Genomic DNA, 25,300 nt, shown 5'->3' with positions numbered 1-25,300 from the left:
TGGGTTAAGGTAAAATTATTCAGTTCGTTTACGAACACCCCCAACACGTGCAACGAGAGTAAAAACTTGAACGTTTCGGTTTTTGCAAAAATCGCAATTTCTTCGGCTCACCATGGTGCGGCCCAACAACAATCAACTGCCGGAGAATCTTCCGCAGTTACAGAACCTGATCAAGCGCGATCCGGAGTCTTACAGCGATGAGTTTCACATTCAGTACCAGCACTTTCTGAGTCTGCTGGAAGTGTTCGCCTTGAACCCCAGCGAGGAAAACAAATCTTTGGATGACACTGTCATGTTTATAGCACAAGTGGCTCAGTGCTATCCTGCTGCCTGTGAGCTGTTCCCGAAGCACCTAGCCGATCTGCTCAGGAATTATGCCACCGTCTTGGATCCAGCCATGAGAAATTGCTTTGTGAAGGCGCTGATTCTACTGCGCAACAAGAACTTAGTCCCTGCACTAGACATATTGGAACTGTTTTTCCAGCTGTTGCGCTGCCCCGACAAGAATCTACGGACCTTTCTGCAGGCCCACATTGTGACGGACATCAAGAATATGAATGCCAAGCACAAGGATATGAAGCTCAACTCGGTAACAACCATTTTCAGGCACTTGTTGCTGGCCTGACCACTGACCCTTTTACCAATCAATTGAATCAAATCTAATCAAATACATTGCAGAGCCTGCAAAACTTTATGTACTCCATGCTGAAAGACGCCAATCCCAAAGCCGCCAAGATGTCTGTGGATATAATGATCGAGCTGTACAAGAAGAACATCTGGAATGATCCAAAATCGGTGAATGTCATTGCCACAGTGGGTTGCTTCTCCAAGGTAACCAAGGTCCTTGTCACGTCGCTGAAATTCTTCCTCGGCCACGACGACGAGGACGAAGAAGAGGACACCGAAAGTGAAAACGAGGTGGATCTGAAGGGTGCGCTGCTGGCAAATCGGGTCAGCAAAAAGACCAAAAAGGGCCAAAAGCAACTGCAAAAGATCAAAAAGCAGGCGGTCAAGGCCCAGAAGAAGAAAAAGAATGCGCCAGCCTTTAATTTCTCTGGCATTCACTTGGTGCACAATCCCCAGGGAATGGCCGAAGGCCTCTTCAAGCAGTTGCAGGCCACAAACGAGCGATTCGAAGTGAAGTTGATGCACCTCGATGTAATATCCCGTCTGATCGGCATTCACGAGCTATTCCTGTTTGGCTACTATCCGTATATAACTCGCTTTCTTCAGCCCCATCAGCGCCAGGTGACCCGCGTGCTCCAGTTTGCCGCCCAGGCGTCCCATGAGCTGGTTCCGGGCGACATCATTGAGCCCATCCTGAAGACAATAGCCAACAATTTCATTACAGAGCGCAACTCCAGCGATGTCATGGCCATCGGCTTGAATGCCACGCGCGAGATTTGTATGCGTTGCCCCCTGGCCATGGGCGAGGATCTGCTGCAGGACCTGGCCATGTACAAGACGTACAAGGAGAAATCTGTGATGATGGCGGCTCGTTCGCTAATCACACTCTACCGCGAACAGTTGCCGGCTCTGCTACATAAAAAGGATCGAGGACGTCAGACAGAGGCACAGGCGGAGCGGAAGGTTCGCGCCTATGGAGAGCGCGAGGTTCACGACACTGTTCTCGGCGCCGAGGCGCTCCTCAAGGACTCCAAGACCATTGACATTGAGAGCGATGAAGATAGCGACTCCAATGATGGTCAGTGGGTGACAGTGAACCACAGCGATGGGGAAGGAGCAGATGGAGCAGACGATGACGAAGAGGAGGAAGAGGATGATGATGATAATGAAGAGGAAGACGATGAAGACAACAGCGATGAAGAAGAAGAGGAGGAGGAGGATGAATCCAACGCAAAGGACGATGGTGATGCAGCAAATGACGAAGAGGCATCTAAACAGAAAAAGGAGAAGAAAGATCTGAAAATTCTCAACCAAAAGGAGGCTGCCCAAGAACTGGCGCTGACACGCATCTTCACGGACGAAGATTTCAAGCGAATCAATGCTGCCAATCTGAAAAAGACCGTCACGAATTCCCGCAAACGTCCGCTAGAGCAGGATCGGGCCGAATTCGTTAAGCTGAACAGCATCGAGATGATCTTCAAGAAGCGCAAGCACGACAAGGAGTCGCGAATGGAAACTGTGCAGGCAGGCCGACAGGATCGCGAACGGTTCGGCTGGAAGGATGGACGTGTCAACGAACACTGCTCCAAAACGAACAGCGAGAAACGCAAGACCAAGAACTTTGGCATGATGCGGCACAAGGCGCGCTCCAAGGTGAAGAAGAGTTTCCGGGACAAGCAGCTGTCCCTACGGAAGCATCTGCTGCACCAGAAGAAAATGAAATAATCGCTTTGCATTGACATGTTTAACTTGTTAGATTGGTAACAGACGAGCCACAATATACATATTACAATTATAAGAGATACCATTCGTAATTCGGATTTTATGTTAAGTGTCAACTTTCTTTATTTCATTTGAGTGTAGACGTTATACTGTTGCCGCCTAAGCATTAAACTAATTGAAAATGTATTCGTTTGGCTGGAAGTTCAGTCTTCGTTGACCGCCCGCCTATCTGCGACGCTTCTCGGACTTTTTCACACGCTTGGGTCCCTTCACAAAGCACCAGTCCACTTGGATAGTCTGTCCCATGATTTCGGCACCATTAAGAGCCTCTTTTGCGGCTAGCGCCTGCTTGTGGGTCTCGTACTCAACGAGAGCGTAGCCTTTGGAGAAGCCGGTTCGACGATCCAGATTCAAATGTATATTCTTTATCTCACCGTAGTCGCAGAACTTCTCCTGAATTTCGTCTTCCTGGGCCTCCTCGTGTATGGACGTCACAAACAGTATCCAGCCCTCGACAGAGCGCTGGGGACCCGGTTCGAGCTCGTCGTCGTCCTCGTTGCGTACCCTTTCATAGCTGTGTATAGCCTCGCGGATGCTGCTGTCATTCCCAAAACCACGTCCTTTTCGGTGCTTGGCCTTTTCCTTCAAGCGCACTATGCCCTCTGCAGTTCCGTGCAGGGTGTCAGCGTGGGAGAAAGAAAATGAAAGCCATGAGACCGGCCGGCCACAAAAAACCTGGTGCGTACTCACGGTCGCCGTCCTCGTCGACCTCAAACTCCTCGGCGTTGTCAATGTCCAGTACATCAGCCATTTTAAGTTAATAATACAAGTCGGATAGAAACAAATTTGTTTTTTTTTTCTCGCAGCGTCGGCGAAAAATATACGATGACCAAAACGAACTTAGCCCACTTAAGCCCCCTATTTAAACAGTTCAACGCGTTGAGATCATGGCGGAAAATACAAGTGTTTGTAAGTTATTATCGTAGATTAACTACTTTCTTTCACCTCAACCGCGATAAAATGATTCAATTTTCAATATTTTCGGTGGAATATTATAGATTAATATTATTATTGGTCTACAATGGGTTAATCGTTCTACGGTAAGGACTGGAACCATACTACTCGATTTAGTTATGTGACCGTATTCTTCAATAATACCATACATATGAATAACCGGGTATATTCGTGTGAAATAAAGGTCGCTCCAGCGACCCCCGCAAAGCCTTATCAATTAAAAGTGCCCGGCCCATCGACGAAGCTAGTTGCTAGTGTTTAATCAGTAGTTCCGTATACTCATAATTGTTTCCGTGTGGCGAAATTATTGTCAATATAGGAATTTCTCGGCCTTTCCCTTTTTCGTTAGCATTCCTTCCAAATTTAATTGATCAACTCAGAAATTAAGCAAATCTCGCCTGTGGCGTCGTTTTCACCATGTGTCAGCCAACATCGCAAATGATATGCCAGCTGAAGAGTATGACTCTGTCTGGGGATAAAGAACTAGATGACCAGATCCGCAAATGGATACGATGGGACCGGTGCCCAAGCACCTCCTGCCAGATCATGGACGCTGTAAAGGAGCAGGACTGGGAAACGTAAGCAGATCTCTAAAAATTTACAAGTATACAGCATGTATATTTATAAACATGCATTGACCAGGCTGCGGAAGAGACTGTGCAACCGCATAACCTTCGGCACGGCAGGATTGCGGGCCTGCATGCGCGCCGGCTTCGATTCGATGAATGAGCTGGTGGTTATTCAGTAAGTCATAATCAAAAACACAGACATTGCAAATGGCTCACTATTCAACGAAATCGGAATTCTTACAGAGCCGCCCAAGGATTGTGCCAGTACATTAAGGCGCAGTATCCGAATTCCGAGGATTGGAAAGAGAAGGGCGTTGTCTTTGGCTACGATGGGCGCTATAACAGCCAGCGCTTTGCGGAGCTGTCGGCCGTTGTCTTTCTGAACAACGACTTTCGCGTTTATCTTTTCCAGCGTTTGGTGGCCACTCCATTTGTTCCCTATACGATTCTGAGACTTGGGTGTCTGGCCGGCGTGATGGTGACCGCCTCGCACAATCCCAAGGAGGACAATGGCTATAAGGTGTATTGGTCCAACGGAGCCCAGATAATTCCGCCGCACGATGCTGGTATTCAGCAGTCGATAATGGATAATCTTGAACCCAAGCCCGAATCCTGGGATGAGACGGCCTTGTGCTGCTCTGATTTCTTGGATGATCCCTACGATGCCGTCGTGCCCTTCTATTACGATGCCATAAAAAGGAGTTTCTCTTGTCAGCTATTGGAGATGAATGGAACGTGCCAGATATCCTTCACGTACACTGCCATGCATGGAGTGGGATATCCCTACGTTAAGCAGGCGTTCGAGAAAGTCCGCCTCAAGCCGTTCATTCCCGTGGTCGAGCAGATCGAAGCAGATCCAGATTTCCCAACCACCCCCATGCCCAATCCGGAGGAGGGCAAGACTTCTTTGCAGCTGTCCATAAAGACGGCCAAGCAGAACAAGTCTGAAATCATTCTGGCTAACGATCCCGACGCCGATCGCCTTGCCGTAGCTGAGATTGGCGAAAACGGAAACTACACGCTCTTCAGCGGCAATAAGTTGGGCGCCCTGCTGGGATGGTGGAGCCTGCAGAACTACAAGTCGCGCAACCCCGATGCGGATGTGTCTAAATGCGCGATGATCGCCAGCACGGTAAGTTCGAAAATTCTTGGCAGCATGGCCAAGGAGGAGGGCTTTCAGTTCTACGAAACTCTGACGGGATTCAAGTGGATGGGCAACAAGGCCATCGAACTGCAGCAGGCTGGGAAGACCGTGTTGTTTGCTTTCGAGGAGGCGATTGGCTTCATGGTGGGCACCGCCGTTCTGGACAAGGATGGAGTCAGTGCCGCAGCTCACGTGGCAACCATGGCCTGCTACCTTCGCAGAACACAGTGCATGACTTTGCAGGAGAAGCTGCGCGAAATCTACGAGACTTACGGCTTCCACGAGAGCGTATGCTCGTATGTCATCTGCCGGTGTCCGTCGGTTATAGCGCGCATCTTCCAGCGCTTGCGCACCTTTGACGACGATAAGCCCGACACCTATCCCACAAGTATCATGAATGGCACCTACGAGATAGCTCACGTCCGTGACCTCACCACTGGCTACGACAGCAGCACCAGCGACAAAAAGGCCACTCTTCCGACCAGCTCCAGTTCCCAGATGATCACGTTTACCTTCAAGAACGGCGTAGTGGTGACTCTACGCACCAGTGGCACAGAGCCCAAGATGAAGTACTATGCCGAGATAGTCGGCAAGCCCGAGGAAAAGAACTGGCTGAAGCTGACCAACACTCTCAATACCATGGTCGAGGCGATTGTCGATGAATTCTACCAGCCAGCTAAGAACAACCTGGAGCGTAAGAAGGACTAAGGACAAATTGGGGCGCTATCCCTCTAAGTAAATAAATCGATAATCGTTCTAGAACGTAGGCACATGCGACGACCTGACGACCTGGCAATAATTAACCAACATTTGATAACTGATATGCACAAGCCAAAAAACAACTGCAGTGAGAGCTGTTCGTTGACTATTAGCCAATAAATGATATACCATATGTAGTTTATGTACTTATATTAATATTAGGGCAATATATTTATGAAACAAATAAAGTTCAGGCAGCGAAAGCAAGCAAGCGACACCAACAAAACGTGTACTTAAGATCAGTCTTTCAGTATTGCTAGTGATCAATCAGCATATTGGTGCTCGAACAGATTCGAGACGCACAAGCGAATGCTGTAAAAGAGAGTGCCCGAGAATATTACTATGTTACTACGTTGTCAGCAGAACGCGACCACTTTGATGTTCAACTCGAGTTTCGCTGATATGGGAAAAAAATTCTCCCCACCGCACCTATTAGGTCGGGAAAAACAGATCCATTATAAATGAAAAGTTACTGGTAGTTCAATAATAATTGATGTCTTGGTGATCAGCTCTTATATATGTACATGCATAATACTCATCACTGTCCACAATGATATAGATAAAGGCGAACGCTTAATGGATTCTTGTTTCCCAAAGAGTTCCACAGAATTACGAGTAATGTGAGAATGATGGGGGCTGGGGGCGGTGGGATGGTTCGTCAACCCGCACTTGAATTAATTGAACTTGATATTTTAATCTTCGAAACTTGAGTGCCAACGATACGGCAAATCTAAACAAAATCGATTGCAGGAACTGATTGATAAGCTCCGAAATCAGAGACCGTCGTTTCTTAGATTTCTTTTGTTTGGTTTACTCGTTGCCTATTGGAAATATTCAAACTTGTCCAGTATGCATAGGACCTTTAAGTGACCCCAAATGATCGGGTTTCTTCCAATCAGCTGCTGGATCAATGAATAAATTAGTTCCAGCATCTGGCAACAGATTCGTTTAAAGCTGTTAAAAAAGTTGTTTTCTGTTTTATTTATGCGTCATGGGAATGGGATTGGGTTGGGTTGGGTTCCATAAGCTAATTACACTTACAACAGAATACAGTTTGAGAGAGCTGTTAATATATTATAAATGTACTATATAAAGAGATGGTGTACCCATATGTTGATATATGTTTATTGGTTTTCCAATTGCTTTAAGTAATTGCCATAGAAATTGCAATGCAAAAAAATGTGCTTTGATAATAGGCATTTAGCTAGAAAAAGAAACAAAAATCATATATGTACTATATGTATCTTAAGCGAAAGTGTGTTATCTAAGTAGTTTTTGTAAATATAATGATTGGGGTTTGTTCACTGGAACGTACATATGTATGTATATGTTCGAATACGAATACGAATACAAGTTCTTATCACTATAATTTTGCTTCTAAAAATACACACGATTCTGTATGTATGCGTGGTTGCTATGCACAGCACAGGGCTTGCAGTACATGTATCTATTAGTTAATGTTGGCAATTATTTGTTTTTGCTGTGTATAAAATGCATATCAGGCAGTCTCTTTGCTTAAAGTATAATGTATTTGTCATCAGTTGCATTCGAGTTACAGTTTGCTTTGTCGTCTGTTCTATCGGTTCTATATACGTACATATAGCACTCGAACAGTTAGGATTAGTCGGATTAGTCGTTTCGGCTTAAAATGTGCGTCTTTAAAATCCATGCGAGTCGCGCAAACAGTGGATTGGTTAGAGTGGGACCACTGTCGGCGCAAGTCCAAGTCTTGGCTAAAATTCCATCTGGAATATCTCTTTTATTCTTAAGGCTACGGATGGGTTTGAACGCAACAGATATTCGATTTGAGACGTGCAAACCCAATTTACACTAGATATACATATTTCCTAAAATAAAAATCGTGTATAAAAGAGCTGCATTGAAGAACCATCATCATTTCATTCTTATAATTAATACTTTGGGAACTTTGAAGTCATGTTTCGAGGGCTAAAACGGATACGATACGTGTGATATGTGTTCGTGTCGGTCTATTAGGATGATACACTGGGGCCTTTGAGAATTGGATTGATTTTCTGGTCTTAGCTAATCTAATTGATGATCCAATTCGGCTTGATTCTTGCGATGATATAGATATACATATACATAGGCGTATAAAATACAATAATTCATTGGAAATCCATCCAGGAATAAGGAAATCTTTATGACACAACAGGCCATCAGACAAACACATGCAGGTAGGACGATTGTGTATGATTGCTGTGCGTGGGCGTGATTATGGGCGGTGCATTGTGATGGTGTCATACGGAGGTCTCCGAGTTGAGCTTGAGGACAAACTTGTTGCTCTTTGGATCGACCACTTCCTCGGCCAGGTTGAAATGCGGCAGCTTGTGCACGGTGACCATGAGGGAGACATCGTTTTGTATCAACTGGAACGTGCATTCGTTGCCAATGGGCCGGGAGACGATCTCATCGCAGATCAGGGACCACGACTGAACCCAACGACGCTCCTTCTCGCTCTGCATCACCGGCGACTCGGTCAGATATGGTTCCAGGAAGGCTCGGGGCGACAGATCATGCTTCAGACAGTGGGCCAAATGCTTGAGTATGCTCTCAAATGTGTGCCGTGGCTGTTGTCGGGTCACTCGTAAATACTTCTGCAATGCTCGGGCCATTGATGGAAAGACTGCCGACGCAGCCTCCTGTGGATCCAGCGGCAGGGCAGGGGCGGGCTCGTTGTGTATGCGCTTGATGTGGGTGAAGGCCTCCTCGGCAGCGGTGATGAGGCGAGCGCGACGCTTCTTGACCCGTCGCTCGTACTCGTGCTCCTCGTAGAAACGTTCGTTGTGCGAGGAGTCGCGTCGCCTGGCATTGGCGGCTAAAACGGCTCGACTCTGACTCTGCTGCTGCGAGTTGCTGACACCATCCACCTCGTAGTACTTGAAGCTGTTCGATATTTTGTTGCGTTGCGACTTGGAGATCGAAATGGGAATGCGCTCCAGATACGGATTGAAGATGGGAAAGTCGACGTAGTAGTGCTGGAGCACCCAGACGGCAGCCCTCTGTATGCTTAGCTGGCCGAGCATATAAGAGCGCGACACTCCATCGGGAGAACGTATGATCTTGACATAGTAGCTGGGCTGCTGGTGACGCAGCTCCAGCAAGACCACGGCCACGTAGTGGATGAACAGCAGCGTGTCCACAAAGTTTGTGGCATAAGCCACCAGCGACTTGTAGTCGACAGCATCGCCGCCTGTTTCCACCACAATCTTGGCTCCGTTCGTGACCTGCACGATGTAAAAGAGCCAATAGGCGAATGTGCAGATAGTAACCAGGAGGAGGACAATTGCCCGATATAGAAAAATGCGCGGCATTGTGGCTGAAGTGCGCCGCATGAATACCGCCCACAGGCCGATGGCCAGGAGCAGCAAGCGAGCAGCCAGCGACACAAGCTGGCCTTTGCATTGCTCACTGCAGGCCAGGAGGTGCGCCTGGGTGCGCACCGTCTGTGTGAGCTCCGGACGATCAAAGGCCGACGGGAAGAATCCAACGTGCGGCATGACCACCATGGCCACCGGCGAGAAGAAGGCCCCACAGCCAAGAAGAAAGTAGAAGCTGGACTCTACATAGCGGCGGCAGGCGAAGCCAAATCCTTTGTCGCTCTCACGATGCCACATATTGTTAATGTCCTCCATGGATATACTCTGCTCGGAGGTGTTGCCAGTGACGGCCGTGGTATTCTCTCCCCAGTTCTCATCCTGGGGTAGAATCTGCACTTCTATAACTTCCTGGCCGTCGCGACTCTCGTCACCTACGAATCGAACGAATCAACTTAAATGGATCTCATTTCAAATATCATTCTTCCTTACCGGTCATGTTAACACTGGTCTGATACGGTGCCATATCGCCACGTTGGAAACCCTTGCCCGACTTGGACGAATGCGTGCTGCGATGGGAATGACGAGAACGATCTCGCTCCCTGTGGTAGCCGTTGTTCACACTTCCGCCCCCTCCTCCTCCGCCGCCACCCCCGCCTCCACTACCAGCACCGCTATTACTACTATTGTTGTTGTGATTTCGCGACCGTCTTGAGCGTCCACTATGTTCCGACTTGACGGATTCGTTTTCCATTGCAATTGGAACGCGTGCGTGGGCAATGCAGTCCAGTCGCTGCGCTCTCGCTTTGTTCCTTAATTATCTCAACCTGACCGTGCAGCTATTTTAGTGTCTAACTGTAATTACGGCCGACGGCAGCAGGTTTTTCATATGTAGGTATGCAGGGCGGAGTCGGGTCGGTGGCAGACGCCGTTCGATGTGTACGCATTAGAGACGTTTCGAAGCGTTTTAATGGAGTCCTTCTAACTAATAACGCAACACATTATCACCACTGTTCGTGTGCACAATAGTTGAATTCACATTTTCACTATTTCATCCACATTTTCGCTTTTTATTTTCGTTTTGAACCCGAATTTGCTTCACCCCCGACGCAGTGTGGCCGCAAACAAGCTGCAGAAGCCACTGGTCACACTGGCCCAAACCATTTATTTTGCAGCCCTGGTATACCTGTAGAGAGTACAGCGGCCATAAAAATGTTTTTATCTTGCAAGCCAATTAAATCCACAATATTGTCTATTTGTACTGAAAATTTTGCAGGTTTTTATTTGAAAACAACAAAATAAAATATTCGAATAAATTATAATACCAGGTGATCATTCCCACCAACTTCCAATGGGCAATTTTCCGTCCACCTTCCAACACCTTCGATAGCTCAGTTGGTAGAGCGGTGGACTGTAGAAAGTTTCGTACCGAAGATATCCATAGGTCGCTGGTTCAAATCCGGCTCGAAGGATTTTTGAATATGATGTATGATGTACACATGTTGTATTCTTTTCTTTTTTGTTGTTTTTAAAAGTAAGTAAAGTTAATGCACATTTTATAGGAATTTTATTCTTCACATAAAAAATTGGGCAAAATAAACACATTAATGGGCAGAAACGGTGGCTAGCAGCTGTCTGGCTTGCAGATTAGTTGGATTCAGTCTTATGGCGCGCTGGATAAGCTTCAAGGAACGTGCCTTGTCGACATGAATTACAGCCCGACTGGCATAGATTGTCGTTTCCGCCTCCTCACTGGCCTTTGTTCTGCAAATAAATTGATGCATTTGTCAGTAGAGATTGGAAAGGAAAACCCATTGTGTATTACCCATTTCGCAGGCTGCGGTGACCAAGCCTTAGAGCTCCCAAGGCCACATTCGAGGTAGCCAGTCGGTAAGACTGATCGCCGGCGAAATAATCAAGAAGAAACTTGAGCAACACCTTGCGAAGTCCCGCAGAGCGGGGAAACATGCGAACGCGCTTCTGCAAGTAACGGAGAGCATCTAGGCGACCCTCCTGAAAAGGTACATGGGTTTAGATTTATCCACGTAAATACTGCTTGGTTTTGCATACACACATTTATCAGGAAATAATTAGCGGTTAGGTAGGATATATCGACGCAGTACTTCTCGCTAAAATCGTACGCCCTGAGCTCCGACATTACGGTCCGGTTTAGTTCGTTATCGCGATGCAGAATGGCCAAGGCACAGGAAGAGTACAGGGCCTGGATGGGCGCATTCTTCGCCAGGACACTGGGAAAAACAACATAATTGTTAGGAAGACGCAATGAAACATATATAATAGATACAGACCACTGATAGAGAAGAGTTTTGGTGTCCGCTTCGCCTTGGAACGCATAAATCATAGAGGCCATGGCCACTAATATGGTAGCCGCCTTGTCATCATTTTGTCCCGCCACGTTGTTTAGTACGGAATTGTATATAGAATACGATTCCTGCAGCTGACCGGATCGGTAATATGCCAGGGCCAAGCCAACAATGGGTTTGAACGTGGCATGGGACACTGTATTTAAAGCGTTGACTGCCTGATGGGGCTGGTCCAGCTTTAGGTACAAGTATCCCAGGTTCGTATACAGTGTGTCTCGTTCGGCTCCAGGCTCGCACAACTGGCTGGCGCGCGTAAAAGCCTTGATGGCCTGGTGGTAAAGCTTCTTGCGGGCGCACAAGAATCCCTGGAACGTGAGTGACGCTATACTGGCCTCCGACTCTTCATTTTGGACATACCTGTGTACAAAAATGAGAATGGATTTTGTAGGATAATAACAATGAAATTAATGCAGCGTACCAGTTAATGGCATCCAATGCGTAGACATCCGCATACATGTGCCCAATCGCATGTCTGTTGTGGGGCTTGGCCCGGGCAACAGGATCGGAGAGCACCTCACATACCCAGTAAGCGAATCCGAGAGCAGCCTCCGGATGATAATCAAACTGCTGGCAATGGCGGAACAGATCGAAGGCCTCTTCTTGGTCGCCAATAAGTTCCGCTACCATTGCCTGTCCAATCCAGGCATTGGCATATATCGGACTCGATTGCTGGGCGCGCTTGAAGGCCTCATTGGCCAGTCGAATGTCATTCGCTTTGATATACAACACGCCTAGGTTGGTCCATGTCGTGAAGGATTTGCGATCCAGATTCAGCGCCTGTATGAAGCAGTGCTGCGCCAGAGGCAAGTTCTCGTGCTCCGCATGCATATTGATGACGCCGAGGAGGTTCCAGTTCTGCCAGCGATTGCTACGCTCCTTGATCGCCCTCTTGCATACCTTGGAAGCCGTTTCCAGGTGGCTTGTTGCTTCTTCGGGAATGTAAACAGCACTGCAGTAGCAGGCCAGGGCCAACTCGTACCACAGATATGTGTTCTGCTTCAATTTCAAGGCGCATAGATAGAAGCGCTGGGCCAGTTGCAGCAGATCTTTACGTGAGAGATAAGCAACCGCTTCATCGCGCTTGGCCAAACTGCCAGCCACGTCCAAATTTGCCAGGGAGCCCGGCAGCTGGGCCGTCTGCAAAAATACACTAGCCGTGAGGCGCCACAGCCAAACCATACCCTGCGCCTCTGCCTGGGTGAATGCACTGGAAGAGACATATACAAATAAGCCTGCCTTAATGATTGGAAGCTTCCTAACCTTTCCAGAAGCCCGACAGCCGATTGGAAATGCTGTTTGGCACGGCCGTAAAGATTTTGGGACTTCAGATTGTTGGCTATACCGATGTGCGCCTCTGCGGCGCCTCTCAAGCCAGGCAAGTAGTTTGGATTCAGCTTGAGCAGCGCATCGAAATCTTCAATCGCCTCCGAGTACATGCGAATCGTCTTGGAGGCAATATATAATGAATAGAACATAACATAACCTGAAATTGTTGCCATATTCTTACCGTCTTGATCACGCCTATCTGGAGGAGAGCATAGCAGTTGACTGGGGACAGCTCGAGGATTTTCTGAAAGACACGAATAGCCGAGTTGTAAGAGCCTCGAGCCGCATAAGCATCGCCCAGTGATTCCCAATAGACCATGCACCGAAAGTCGTGCTTGATGGCAATCCGAAAGCATTGGATGGCCTAAAAGAAAGCCTTAAACATAATTAAACTTTGATCTGTGGTCTGTGCTGTTCATTTACGTACATTATCCCATTTCCTCACTTGCAGAAAGTGCAGGCCCAGCTTGTATTGCAAGCGAATCGACTCGTCATTACTCAAGTACCGAAGGGTGTTCATCAGGAGCATCTCATTTAGATCTTCGTCGCCCAGCTGCTGGTAAATAAAGCTCAAGGCATCCACAGCCTCCTCCGCCAGGGCATTGAGGCTGATGCACTTCTCATAGCATTTGCGGGCGCGGGCCATATCGCCAGTGGCCAGTGGATACAAGCGACCCAAGTAGTCGAAGCACTCGGCAACATGCGGTCGCAGCCGAGCGGCCTTTAGCATGCAGCTCAGGGCCTCTGCATAGTTTTTCTGCAACATCTGAAGCTTGCCACATAGAAGCAGCGCCTCAAAAGACTCGTCTTTGGCGATAGCCCGAATGGCTTCATCTGGTGATCTGATTAATAAAACGGATAATTATGTGTAAATTTTTCCATAAACATTCCTACTTTGCTTACAAGAGAAATTCCGCCTTGGAAAGTGCATCCAATGGAAGATCTTTGAGAAGCTGAACCTCCCCCAACTTGATGTAGCAGCTGCAAGGGATGATTTTAGTTATGCAGCTTATTATCGGCTATGATAGGGTAGCTTACCGAGCTAAGGCTCGAACATTGGGCTCCGATTTATCATGGCCCAGCAGCACTTTGACGGCTTCTCTCAATTTGGATTCATCCTTTTCATAAGAGAGACACTGGCCAGCCGCTTCATTTTGTTGGCCTAGCTGCTGCCAGAGTTGTAGAGCCAGTTTGTACGCCCCGAATTCCATATGGATTCGGGCCAGGAGCTCCAGCGTCACCTTGTATTTGGGCTGACTCTGATGGGCCTGCACAGCAAATTGCCTGGCCGGAACATATTGGCCCTGTGCAAAGAAATCGAATGCCTTAATCAGTAGGGCCAAGTTGGAGCTGGGGTTCAGCTCCAGTAATTGATCGGCATATGCTTGGATTGGCTGCTGCAGCTCCTGCTGCCAGGCACCAGTGTCCAGCTGATTGTGGTTTTCGCAGTATGTCTTGCATATCCATTCGTAGCCATAGACATCCTTGGGATGGGAGACGGTCATGTTGCAGGCATGGCGCACACAGGCCACATAGTCCTTCTGCTTGTATAGCCATTTAAGGAATCGTTTGTACACCACACTTTTCAAACTTGGCTCCGAGATATCCAGTAGTGCTTCCATCGTTTTATTGTACTGCAAAAGTTCGAGGGATTAGTTTATGTTAGAATTGCTATGGAAAGGATACGCACAAGTACATTATCTTCTGCCGATATCTCAAAATCCTGAGCAAACCAAATGCGTCCCAGATATTCTTGGATTTTGGCATAATGGGAATCGTTAGGATTCTGAGCCCGCTTTTTGAACACTTTAAAGCACAGGGGAGCCACAGTTTCATCCGAGGCCAGGGTGAATAGCTTCTCCCAGTAGTCCAGGGCTTTTTCACTGAAATTTTAAAATTAGCTATTGGATGCGCGCCTTTCATTTTCACAGTTTCGTACGGTAGCAGATCCACAAGCTCATCGTAGATTTCTGGCAGCTCGACAATGGGCGCGCAATTGGAGAGTCCCTGCAGGGCAACGGTAGCGGGGCCTTCTGTGTACTCAATCGACTTTCGCAGGCTCTTTGCCGCCTCTGTCTTGTCCAAGCTCTGATAGGCGGCACCAAGCAACAAGTATCCCATTGCATTGCTCTTTGGGTCGGCTTTCAACAGGCGCTGCAATCAACAACTTTAAAAATGCAACAGCCAACTGACGTGTACACACCTCGCACTTGTGAATGGCATCCGCATGCTTCCCAAGCTTGATTGTCTCCCGAATATCCTTGATTAGCGCCTTGGATTCTTTGGAACTCATCGTAATCAATTAATATGTAAGTTTCTTTTATGTTTACTTTTTTTCACTGTAAACACAGTGCTGTGAAATGCTGGAAAATTCGATAGACTTCGATAGATTCCAAAACAATCACGAAATCCGAATGTGCATCTGAAAATGCCAATAAATTGTAAGGCAAAATGTGGCAAAGCGGCAGCGCTTAAGGTGAGTCCCAAGACGAGTAATGTAATCCGCAAGTACTATATCCGAACAACGTGTTTTAAAAAGCGCCCAAAAACTGGAGATGCCCTGTGCAAGGAGTGTTTCTTTGCCGCCTTTGAGGCTGAAATCCACCACACGATCACCTCGAGCAAGCTGTTCCGGCGGGGTGAGAAGGTAGCCGTAGCAGCAAGCGGTGGCAAGGATTCTACGGTTCTGGCACACGTGTAAGTACGAATATTTGTACGATTCTTATTCAATTAACTGTTGACCTTTCAGGATGAAACTGCTGAATGAGCGCCACGATTACGGTCTAGAGCTTGTTTTGCTTTCCATTGACGAGGGCATTACTGGCTATCGAGATGACAGTCTGGAGACGGTTAAACAGAATCGCGACGATTATAAAATGCCACTTAAAATCTTGTCCTACGAGGAGCTTTACGGCTGGACTATGGATCGCATTGTGTCGCAGATCGGACGCTCCAACAACTGCACGTTTTGCGGAGTATTTCGGCGTCAGGCGTTGGACAGGGGCGCAAAGCTGTTGTGCGTCGACAGCATAGCTACTGGCCACAACGCAGACGATATTGCAGAGACTGTGTTGATGAATGTACTGCGTGGTGACACGGCTCGTCTACGACGTTGCACAGACATCCGAACTGGTGGTGGCGAAGATTCCATACCGCGTGTCAAGCCACTCAAATATAGCTACGAAAAGGAGATTGTCATGTACGCGCACTACAAGAAGCTGGTCTACTTTTCGACAGAATGCGTCTTTGCCCCGAACGCGTATCGGGGTCACGCCAGGGCTTTCTTGAAGGATTTGGAGAAAGTGCGCCCCTCCGTCATAATGGACATCATCTACTCGGGCGAGCAATTGCGCTTCAAAGATACGGCCAAAAACCCTGTACGCGGCACGTGCAATCGCTGCGGCTTTATTTCATCCCAGCAACCATGCAAGGCCTGTGTTCTGCTCGAGGGTCTCAACCGTGGACTGCCCAAGCTGGGCATAGGAAAGAAGTCCAAGGGCGATCGCATGATCGCCAAGCAGGACCAAGAGCTGGCCCTTCGAGAACGTGCAAATTTAGTAAAAAACGATTTTTAATATTTGAAATGTAGTCATTTATTAGCATTTATTGGGCTATGTGCATATATTTGTGGTGGATAGGCACGTGGGACGTTAGACGTGTCGAACCTGCAAAAAGAGAAATTTATTATTAGTAAGGTGCATTCTACTTTTATAATATAAAAAATGTTGGTATATGAAGCTCAGTGCCAATTTTTTAACCATGGTCCATACCCGGTCAAGCGAGATTCCCTATCTCCAAAAGAATATTGAAGAAGTTTGTCTACACTTAACTTTTATATGGTGTCTGTGAATGGTTTAAGTGATCATCATTGAAGTCCCCATGCTACTAACCCACAAAGGTCTATCAATACTAACCTAAAATGTTCAACCACTTGCATTAATTTCCATACGGCTCCTTTTGCCACAAAACCAAAAGATCTGAAAAATGGAAAGATAACTATTTAACTAGGTTTATCAAAAATTACATAAGAAACTATTTAGAGCAGCTTCAGTAGATAATAATTAATTGTATTGAATCACAACGGTTCATAAGAGATGTCAGAAAATAAAGATATTCATCAGAATATTCAATGCTGGAGCCACTAATGCTGGCTTTATAATTACCATTTAGACCATGTAAAGTCACATGTTTTTATACACGTGTAAATGACCGGCAGAGTACATGCATTGACCACAGCATCTTCATTCAATAGATATCCACCGATAGCCTGCAAAACAGCAATTGATATTCGTTAGTCAAGTAGATTACAAATAAAACTAAATTTCATTTAGGGCTTCAGAAATTACAAAAATTGTATTGAATCACAACGGTTCATAAGAGATGTCAGAAAATAGTTATATTCATCAGAGATTGTAGTATGCATCCCACTCCCCCTGAAGATATCAAATGTATAATTACCATTTAGAACATCAGTCGTTGACCACGTGGTCGGGATATCAAGACTTCCATTTTGTATCTGCACAGAAAAAATGGATCGTTAGTACATTCCGGGTAAAATCTTTTAGTGTACACATTATGTTGTAGGGAGTCAAAATGTCGGCTTTGCAAAGAAAATATGCACCGCAAATTCAGTAATTACAAATTTGGGTTATGCTTGGGCAAAGTACAATTTATCTACGAACAAGTAAAAAGCACTAGCTAAAGTGGAGAGTTCTTTACACCAGCGACTCGTGTTCGCGCACTTAAGCCGATAGAAAATGCTTAAACTTACCCATTCTCAATTGCCTTGCGCACTGTCGCAGCATCCCATACATAAGAGATCACCTGGAATATAATTGAACACATTTAATGATGTTTCTAATGGCAAAGGGGCTGTTTAAGCAGCAGAGCGTTCTAGACCACGTGACTGCAAAATGCATTACAATCCGACTAGTACGATTTTTCTGCACACACAACTTAATCTTGCAACATTGAGTTCCGCAAACAAGTTTAATGAACCAATTTGCAGTTATATTCGATGCAATCTTCAAACACAGTCGCGCCTTGGCCAGCACTTACATTTTTCACAAACAATCTCGCACGCGGGTGAAGTAAAAGTGACCGGAAGCCAGTGACCGCGGAGTTATCGAGAACATATACGGTCTGACCTTCAGAAATATACCGATATATACCGTCTCATTTTAAAAATATACCATAAATATACTGACGTATTCAAGTTCTATTATACATATTCCTCGCTTTTGATATTCCGTGGTATATTACTCGCTGTATAGAACGCTTGGCCATGCCCACATTTTCTAATTGACTGGCTTATTTTAAACACTTGCTTTTATTAAATTGACGAAATATACCATTATACACCGATAAGATATCGGTTCAATTTTGACCTCAGAAAATACCGAAAAGTATTAAAAATATCAGAAACGGTCACCCTGGTTGTGAAGTACAAGCTTTTCGGTATATTGATAAATGCGATAAATGCAACCCTTTTTCATAACTGTAAATCTGTGACGCCGGGTTTCCTAAAAAATGGCTTCGTATAATTTGTATTAGCACAATGACGAAATTCAATGCAAACGCCGTACTATGGAGCTTGGGTAAGCCGATTTTATATTAGTTTTCGTTCTATAAAATGAAACGGGCTCCGAAACTCGTGTATATCTGTAAATGAATTCTTTTCGCAGATGATTTCATGAAAATACGCAAAGACGAAATGCCCATTTACTACAAAAAAGAATATCAGATGTCAAAACGATTCAATAGAATATCGGCTCATTTACAGTCTTACAAAGACGCCGAGGCTGACTTATCTCAGGACGAAGACGATGATGGTGATTGCAATATTCCTACGGTGCAGAAAAGCATCGATGTGGACGATGCCACATACGAGGCGAATATAAACCAGCTTAATTTCGAGAAGAACGATTTCGATCAGCTAATGTATAATGATAGCCTGGAAACTAATGATGTAAATTCGAGTACTGAGCAATGTGAACCACTAAGTCAGACGCCTCCACGTCAGAGTGTTAAATCGCGGCTTGGCGTCAGGACCACCGAAAGCGTGGGAAATCGCGGAAAACAATTTAAGAAGAAAGCGATTCAAAAGCGTGGCAAAGCCTATCCTTACAATATAAACGGTCGTAACAACAGTATGGAAAACTACAATCAAAACCGCGTGTCTGCAAATTTTCATCGTGGTCTAGAAGCCTATTATAAATTTCGTGAGCGTAACGAATGCTTTGGTGAATCGCAAAACGTATTAAATATCCCAAATAGTCATGTCCATATTGAAAACTTTGGTCCCAATGGACCCAGCTTTAATGACAGTTCCAATACTGATAATTTTAATTTGAACAGCAACTTTATGATGCGCTCGAATCATATGAACACCTCCGATTCGAACAGCTTCGGCGGGCTGCTCCCGAATAACCAAGGCCCCGTTAATTCGAATAACCGCGTCGGGATGTTCTCGAATAATCAAGAATCTGCAAATTCAAACAGGATCGAGTGTATGCTCCAGAATAACCAAGAACACGTGAATTTGAACAGCTACGGCGGGTTGTTCCTGAACAATCAAAGATCTGTCAATTCAAACAGCTTCGGGGGGCTGTTCCCGAGTAACCAAGGCCCCGTTAATTCGAATAGCCGCGTCGGGATGTTTCCGAACAATCAAAGATTTGCAAATTCAAACAGGATCGAGTGTTTGCTCCTGAACAACCAAGAACACGTGAATTCGAACGGATACGACGGGTTGCTCTCGAATAATCCAGTACCTGTAAATTCGAACGGCGGCGGGCTGCTCTCGAATAATCCAGGACCCGTGAATTCGAAAGGCTACGGCGGGTTGTTCTCGAATAATCCAGGACCTGTCAATTCGAACGGCCACGGCGGGCTGCTCTCGAATAATCAAGTTGCCGTCAATTCGAACGGCCACTGCGGGTTGCTCTCGAATAATCAAGTTGCCGTCAATTTGAACGGCCACGGCGGGTTGCTCTCGAATAATATAATAGGGATAGGCGACGGGATAGGCTTGAATCATCCGAACACCAGCAGACGCGATATCATTGCAAACAATTGGAACAGCAGTATCGAGATGAACTCGACAAAGCGAATCCCTCCCAATAACTTTTTACTCTTGAATCGTCAGGAGCTATTAGTCGACGGCTCATCATCATTGAGTGTTGGTCCAGCTCGTCCAACTCGTGGTATGTTTATAGGTGAGGCGCTTGGTATGACTCTAAGCGATTGTAAAACGGTCGATGTTCATGAAGTTGCCAAAAACGTGTTGCATTTGCTGTCTAATGCTGAAAAGGATTCCGAAAGCAAGGTATGGCCTAATATAAAGACTCTAAATAATATAAAGACTTTTATATGTATGATTATTTTAGACAAACTATGGGGTCCATAATAAAAATACATCGCAGCAGCGCGAATTGTGAAACTGGATGCCATGCAGGAAAGTATTGCACAATCTTGTCGCCGGAAGTATAATTAAGAGTTCATTATGACAATAGGTTAAGTGTAAATATTCAAACATGGAAGAATATTAGCGGGCACCCGGTCGTGCCGGACGAGTGTGAATGTGCGTTGGTGTATTGCAGGGCAAGAAGAAGAGTAGGGTCGAGTGGTGCAGTGAATGGCACTACAGAGAACGAACAAGATTTGAGTTTTTTCTTTATATATGTATTTTTGCTGATAAGAGCATGTTGAGCTGCTTATCAGCAATGCACAACAAAAAAAGTACTCATGGACAGCCGAGCCGAGATGCGAGAAGAGAAGCGAAACGAAAGCGGACGAAAATAGAAACAAACGGCGATAAATTTACAGCAAAAGGCGAATGTTCATACAGAAGCGATTCGCCGATGGAGGAACAGCAAAGCAGAACAGAATAAAATAATAATCAATCAGTTAATCTGCTACATAGTTAGAACGTGGAAGTGACATAGCTGAATGGAAGTGGATAGGGAGCTCAAGACCATTTATTGAACGCAACGCCGCGAAGTGAATAATTATTTTGTTTTCAGATCGAATGCCGGCATACGACAATTAGAAGAACAAAGAAAATCTGAACCCATTATTTTTAGTTTTGTAAAAGCAAAAAGAAAACGAAAAATAAACGTTAAACATTCAAATAAATGTTTGCTGTTCGCCTGTGCCCACCATGTTGAAATCGAAGCAATTCCTGCAGCGATTTTCCAAAGGTAAGAAGGACTTTTAGAACTAACAGAATCAAACTGTTCGACAGAGGTGATTGTAGTTCCTGGGTCGCAATTCACATTTTTTTTTTTTGGTTGGCAATCGCCCCTCAATCATTCGGTTATACTCGTACACACACACTCGCTTCTCGCTGATGAGTAGGCACTTGTTACTCCATTATGATTATCAGCTCGGGCATGTGTTTTGGCATTGCTAGAAATCCAAATTGTTGTACTCTGCCGACTATATAGTCGTGGACACACAGTCTCCTCCAAGGACTGTCTGTACCTAAAATGATCCTGAGTGCGAAGAGGATTGTACCAGAAGGGCTAAGTAAATTACCCGCCGTTGTGGGGGGAACCCAAACGATCAACTAACCAAGTTTCAATTGCGCTCAATTGGTTCCAGAATATGCCAAGTTTACGCCTGCGAACTTCAAGCTTAAGCGGGCTTTGGTGGTGACGAAACTCTCGCGCTATGAATTCGAGCAGCTGCGGCATCCGGGACTGTCGAAGGAGCAGCTGGAGCAGAAGCTGCGCGATCGGGGCACCGATGTGGAGATGGTCCTCTATCTGCACAATTTGCACAAGGACTTCGAGCGGCGTATCGTGCAGAGCTTCCAGGATGTCGGGTGCGAGGTCAAGCTGTCCAGCAGGTGCGTATCGCTGCCTTCAATATGAGTGCGAGTGTGAGTGTGGCTAACGTTTGTCGATGTTGCTGTGTTTATGTGGTTCTGTGCTTGTGTCGTCGCCGTCATAATCGTCGATTACTACCCCACCTACTACAATTGTATTTCCACCATCCACATAATGTGTCTCTCATGTGGCCCCCCTCACGCTGTTGACTTTACTAAACGAGCAGACTTGAATTTAGAAGCTCATTGAGCAAAGATGTCATGAGCTGGGCGGATGTCATCGTTCCTGTTGGCGGTGATGGCACCTTTCTGCTGTCCGCCGGTCGCGCCAGTCCCCTCTTTGCCCTCAGCCAGCAGAAGACGCCCATTGTGGGCTTCAACTCTGATCCGCTCCACTCGGAGGGTCGTCTCATGCTACCCAAGCACTATTCGGACAATCCCGCCGATGCAGTGGCGCGCATCAAGAGCGTAAGCTATGTTCTGCTTGATTACTTGATTATTGTTATCCGTGTGTGATACTGGGGATTCTTTTCGTTTTATAGGGCGACTTCAAGTGGATGCATCGCTCAAGAGTCCGCACCACGCTGCTGGGCAGCAATGGGAAGATTCCGGAGTCCACAGATCTGTTCCGACATACAGAAGTGAAGATGGAGCAGGTGACAACGGATCCCGAAATGCTGGATAATCACATGGCCACCAAATACAAAGCAAAGATGAAGCGCATCCTACCCTATTTAGCTCTGAACGAGGTGAGTGCGAAGTAGGACTCTTTCAAACTACTTACTATATTGCGCCATTCGATGTCAGGTTTTCATTGGCGAGCACATCTCGTCCCGTGTGTCCCATCTGCAGCTTGTGCTCAATCATCAGGACGTGGTAAACAAAACAAAATGTTCCGGACTGTGCGTTAGCACTGGCACCGGCTCCACATCGTGGCACACAAGCATCAATCGCATCACCAGCCGCGACGTTGACGATTTGCTTCAATCGTTGCCCAATAGCAACTCTGCCGATGTGCTCCGACTACGCGAGAATACTCAGGAGATCGCCCATCGGTATAACCAAGGGCTGCTCTTCGCACCAGACGATCCGCGGCTCTGTTATTCAATCAGGGAGCAGATCTGTGTGGGCGTTTGGCCCTCGCCGAAGACATTTAAGAAGCGAGATTTCGTGCAGAATGTGTTCGTCAAGTCGCACTGCATCGATGCCAGTGAGTAGTCGATGGGCATCATCTTGTATTCATTTCATCATTTCTAATTTGCATTTGCTTACAGATCTGGTCATAGATGGCAGCATATCCTATCCATTCAACGATGGCGCCAAGGCATTGCTTGAGGTCCATCCCGAGGATGCCCTCCTGACGATCGCCCTAGACTGATTTCTGATGAAGCAAGAAGCGTAGTAAAGTAAAGTGCCTGGCTCTCTAGCCGTAGCATGTCTGAAGTTCTAAAATTATTTAAGTGTGCAATTTGCAGACTACTTAGAAGTTTAAGCTCAAAAGTTATTTTGTTATTGTATAAACATTTATTTATAAATGTCCCTTAACTTTTCTTTTCGATTTAAAATTTTTCTGCTTGTCCAATGAAACGTTCGGTTTGCTTCGATTCATCTTCTTTGGTGGTTCACCTTCCCCCCCATCTTTAGAAGATCGACTCCGGCCTCTACCTTTTTTCTCGAATCGCGCACTATCTACGGACTTGAAGCGTTCGTCTTGTAGGAGCACTTTGCCCTCTTCACTAGTGGCGGAGTCTGCCTGCTGAAGTTTCCGTTTTCGACGAATTTCCTTCAGTTTATCCTTTTGCTTTTTGCGATAGCTGCACACATAGAAATCAAAAGAATTATTCAATGATTTCAAAAAGCGAAAATTAGACAGCTTACAGTGCTTCCATTTCATCTGGATCCTTGCCCTCCATTATCCACGTTTTGCGTCTGTAGTTTTGGGCACGCTCGTCAAAGTCATTGTTATCCAGCTGCATCTCCGATTCACGTCGCGTCACATTCACTTGCATGAAAATTCGCTCCACCATTCGCTCTGAAATATAGAATATAGGGGGTTTCAGTATGGATATATGTATATAAGAAGGTAGGTTGACCACATACGATCTATTGGATGCTCTGTAAGCTTTGTGTTAATTTCTGTCTCAATCGCGCCCAGAAGTTCGAGGTCGCGCGGAAATCGAAATATGGAAATGGACATGCCTTTGCGGCCAGCCCTCGCTGTCCGACCCACGCGATGAATGTATTCCTTGGGCGTCCGTGGTAGCATGTGATTGATCACCAGTTGCACGCTGGGTATGTCCAGGCCGCGAGATGCCACATCCGTGGCAATCAGTGTGCGGATGTGATTGGACTTGAAGCGACTGAGGGCCGCAACACGCTCCTTTTGCCGCATAAACCCGTGCAAGCATACATTGTCAATGTCCATACTCTTAAGGGTCATGGAGAGAAGTTGACAGTATCTGAAATTGACGAAATTTTGAGTTTAGCTTTTCGCGGTAGATGGAGTTGCATGTACTTTTTTGTATTTGTGAATATCATCACATTGGAATTTTCGTTTTCCTCGCGATATTTGCGCAGCGACTCGATCAGAACCATATCACGATCGTAGTCGGCGCACAGCAGGTATCGCTGATCCAGAGTGTCTACAGTGGCTACATTAGAGTCTTGCGACCATTCGATACACTAAACAAAGAACAATTTTGATGAAATTAATCCTTTTTGTCATTGAGATCTACTTACATCCTTGGATATGGGGAATATACTGGACTCCTTCATAAAGTCCTTCATAGTGGCGGAGAAGAAAAGGTTCTGCCTGGTACTCGGCAAACATCTTTCGATTATGGCCAAGCTCTCATCAAAGTCGCCGTTCAGCATGCGATCAGCCTCGTCCACAACGAGATATTTTAGATTATCGAATGAAAACGTGTCACAGCCCGTCAAGTGATCGGCCAGACGTCCGGGCATGGCCACCACAATGTGCGGACGCTGCATTAACTTCTGGCTTTCGATCATCTGGTCAGTGCCGCCGGATACGACGCACACGCGCACTCCCATAGGTTGGCCGGCCACCAGAAACTGCTCCGATATTTGATAAGCCAACTCATGTGTGGGGGTTAGAACCAAGGCAAAATGGCTAACTGGCTCTTCGCTCAATCTCTCCAGAATGGGCAGGGCGAAGGCAAAGGTCTTTCCCGATCCCGTCTGTGCGGCGCCAATGCAATCCTTTCCCGACAATATCGCGGGAATGCAATTCTGTTGGATGGGTGTTGCCCCTTTGAGGCCTATACAAATAAAGTTTACACATTAGCAGGCTTTATCTAGTGGTAAATATATATAGTTACCTAATTTTGTTAGTTGTTTCACCATCCAAGGACGTAGTCCCAGGCTCTGAAACGGATTCGCCTCCTTTCGTTGCATTTTTTGTAAACAAAACAACGTGTGCGAGATCAGCAGTGTGACTGCGGATTTGTCCATAAAATGTACGGTCTGACCCTGAATAATATACCGAAATATACCATAAATATACTGACGGAGTGCATCATATTCCTCGTTTTTGATATTCGGTTGAATATTACTAGCGGGCTAGGACC

At 46.2% G+C, this 25,300-nt stretch overlaps 8 protein-coding genes, 2 long non-coding RNA genes and 3 other non-coding genes across 20 annotated transcripts; 5 read left to right on the top strand and 8 right to left on the bottom strand.

Annotated features, from left to right (window-relative positions):
- Positions 1 to 12: 12 nt before the first annotated feature.
- Mys45A (SDA1 domain containing protein Mys45A) lies at positions 13 to 2,458 on the top strand. Its single transcript, XM_001361083.5, has 2 exons — positions 13 to 589; positions 679 to 2,458. Exons 1-2 carry the CDS (start codon positions 113 to 115, stop codon positions 2,350 to 2,352), a joined length of 2,151 nt encoding a protein of 716 aa, XP_001361120.2. The 5' UTR covers positions 13 to 112; the 3' UTR covers positions 2,353 to 2,458.
- On the bottom strand, positions 2,442 to 3,270 carry tsu (40S ribosomal protein S12 homolog tsunagi). Its single transcript, XM_001361082.5, has 2 exons — positions 3,100 to 3,270; positions 2,442 to 3,011 (listed from the first exon to the last, which is right to left on the bottom strand). The coding sequence occupies exons 1-2, from the start codon at positions 3,158 to 3,160 to the stop codon at positions 2,575 to 2,577; spliced, it is 498 nt and encodes a 165-aa protein (XP_001361119.1). The 5' UTR covers positions 3,161 to 3,270; the 3' UTR covers positions 2,442 to 2,574.
- A 256-nt stretch (positions 3,271 to 3,526) lies between these two features.
- Pgm2a (phosphoglucomutase 2) lies at positions 3,527 to 6,056 on the top strand. The gene is made up of 3 exons (XM_001361081.5): positions 3,527 to 3,941; positions 4,006 to 4,107; positions 4,176 to 6,056. Exons 1-3 carry the CDS (start codon positions 3,781 to 3,783, stop codon positions 5,782 to 5,784), a joined length of 1,872 nt encoding a protein of 623 aa, XP_001361118.3. The 5' UTR covers positions 3,527 to 3,780; the 3' UTR covers positions 5,785 to 6,056.
- Positions 6,057 to 6,944: 888 nt separating this feature from the next.
- Vang (Strabismus domain-containing protein Vang) lies at positions 6,945 to 10,361 on the bottom strand. Its single transcript, XM_004444184.3, has 2 exons — positions 9,663 to 10,361; positions 6,945 to 9,604 (listed from the first exon to the last, which is right to left on the bottom strand). Exons 1-2 carry the CDS (start codon positions 9,922 to 9,924, stop codon positions 8,094 to 8,096), a joined length of 1,773 nt encoding a protein of 590 aa, XP_004444241.2. The 5' UTR covers positions 9,925 to 10,361; the 3' UTR covers positions 6,945 to 8,093.
- Positions 10,362 to 10,550: 189 nt separating this feature from the next.
- On the top strand, positions 10,551 to 10,642 carry TRNAY-GUA (transfer RNA tyrosine (anticodon GUA)). The gene is given in 2 exon segments: positions 10,551 to 10,587; positions 10,607 to 10,642. It is a non-coding gene; the product is annotated as a tRNA-Tyr (tRNA).
- A 74-nt stretch (positions 10,643 to 10,716) lies between these two features.
- On the bottom strand, positions 10,717 to 15,257 carry LOC6898530 (tetratricopeptide repeat protein 37). Its single transcript, XM_002138530.3, has 13 exons — positions 15,084 to 15,257; positions 14,820 to 15,034; positions 14,571 to 14,763; positions 13,919 to 14,514; positions 13,784 to 13,861; positions 13,308 to 13,722; positions 13,062 to 13,244; positions 12,815 to 12,999; positions 11,973 to 12,761; positions 11,480 to 11,911; positions 11,245 to 11,419; positions 10,996 to 11,183; positions 10,717 to 10,934 (listed from the first exon to the last, which is right to left on the bottom strand). Exons 1-13 carry the CDS (start codon positions 15,171 to 15,173, stop codon positions 10,775 to 10,777), a joined length of 3,699 nt encoding a protein of 1,232 aa, XP_002138566.2. The 5' UTR covers positions 15,174 to 15,257; the 3' UTR covers positions 10,717 to 10,774.
- Positions 15,258 to 15,259: 2 nt separating this feature from the next.
- Positions 15,260 to 17,010, top strand: Ctu1 (Cytosolic thiouridylase subunit 1). Its single transcript, XM_001361079.4, has 3 exons — positions 15,260 to 15,356; positions 15,420 to 15,577; positions 15,630 to 17,010. The coding sequence occupies exons 1-3, from the start codon at positions 15,309 to 15,311 to the stop codon at positions 16,453 to 16,455; spliced, it is 1,032 nt and encodes a 343-aa protein (XP_001361116.2). The 5' UTR covers positions 15,260 to 15,308; the 3' UTR covers positions 16,456 to 17,010.
- Positions 16,449 to 18,054, bottom strand: LOC26532475 (uncharacterized). 3 transcript variants are annotated; one of them, XR_001452231.2, is made up of 6 exons: positions 17,939 to 18,054; positions 17,652 to 17,704; positions 17,339 to 17,396; positions 17,044 to 17,147; positions 16,795 to 16,857; positions 16,449 to 16,545 (listed from the first exon to the last, which is right to left on the bottom strand). It is a non-coding gene; the product is annotated as an uncharacterized lncRNA (long non-coding RNA). The 3 variants fall into 3 exon arrangements; XR_004468628.1 differs by lacking the exon at positions 17,939 to 18,054 and adding an exon at positions 17,803 to 17,932; XR_001452233.2 differs by lacking the exon at positions 17,939 to 18,054 and adding an exon at positions 17,834 to 17,924.
- Positions 16,924 to 17,007, bottom strand: LOC6898528 (small nucleolar RNA Me28S-Gm3255). The gene has a single exon (XR_053464.2). It is a non-coding gene; the product is annotated as a small nucleolar RNA Me28S-Gm3255 (small nucleolar RNA).
- LOC6898527 (small nucleolar RNA Me28S-Gm3255) lies at positions 17,212 to 17,292 on the bottom strand. The gene has a single exon (XR_053463.2). It is a non-coding gene; the product is annotated as a small nucleolar RNA Me28S-Gm3255 (small nucleolar RNA).
- A 274-nt stretch (positions 18,055 to 18,328) lies between the features above and the next one.
- LOC4804575 (NAD kinase 2, mitochondrial-like) lies at positions 18,329 to 23,241 on the top strand. Of its 6 annotated transcripts, none has more exons than XM_015184541.2 (8): positions 18,330 to 18,477; positions 18,565 to 20,207; positions 20,269 to 21,081; positions 21,485 to 21,731; positions 21,950 to 22,178; positions 22,253 to 22,459; positions 22,518 to 22,920; positions 22,985 to 23,241. In XM_015184541.2, exons 3-8 carry the CDS (start codon positions 21,042 to 21,044, stop codon positions 23,086 to 23,088), a joined length of 1,230 nt encoding a protein of 409 aa, XP_015040027.1. In that variant the 5' UTR covers positions 18,330 to 18,477; positions 18,565 to 20,207; positions 20,269 to 21,041; the 3' UTR covers positions 23,089 to 23,241. The 6 variants fall into 6 exon arrangements, with proteins under 6 accessions (XP_015040028.2, XP_015040029.2, XP_015040027.1 ...); XM_001361078.5 differs by having other exon boundaries at positions 21,938 to 22,178; XM_015184539.2 differs by lacking the exons at positions 18,330 to 18,477; positions 18,565 to 20,207; positions 20,269 to 21,081 and adding an exon at positions 21,276 to 21,409.
- On the bottom strand, positions 20,655 to 21,596 carry LOC117183527 (uncharacterized). The gene is made up of 2 exons (XR_004468631.1): positions 21,455 to 21,596; positions 20,655 to 21,375 (listed from the first exon to the last, which is right to left on the bottom strand). It is a non-coding gene; the product is annotated as an uncharacterized lncRNA (long non-coding RNA).
- Positions 23,212 to 25,215, bottom strand: Dbp45A (putative ATP-dependent RNA helicase Dbp45A). The gene is made up of 6 exons (XM_001361077.5): positions 25,052 to 25,215; positions 24,450 to 24,991; positions 24,226 to 24,392; positions 23,811 to 24,169; positions 23,589 to 23,742; positions 23,212 to 23,524 (listed from the first exon to the last, which is right to left on the bottom strand). Exons 1-6 carry the CDS (start codon positions 25,182 to 25,184, stop codon positions 23,239 to 23,241), a joined length of 1,641 nt encoding a protein of 546 aa, XP_001361114.4. The 5' UTR covers positions 25,185 to 25,215; the 3' UTR covers positions 23,212 to 23,238.
- Positions 25,216 to 25,300: the final 85 nt, after the last annotated feature.

This window comes from Drosophila pseudoobscura, chromosome 3 (genome assembly GCF_009870125.1).
Source record: "Drosophila pseudoobscura strain MV-25-SWS-2005 chromosome 3, UCI_Dpse_MV25, whole genome shotgun sequence".
Classification (NCBI taxonomy): Eukaryota; Metazoa; Arthropoda; class Insecta; order Diptera; family Drosophilidae; genus Drosophila; species Drosophila pseudoobscura.
The sequence above is the reverse complement of the archived record's forward strand: the minus strand, read 5'-3'. Positions and strand labels throughout refer to the sequence as shown.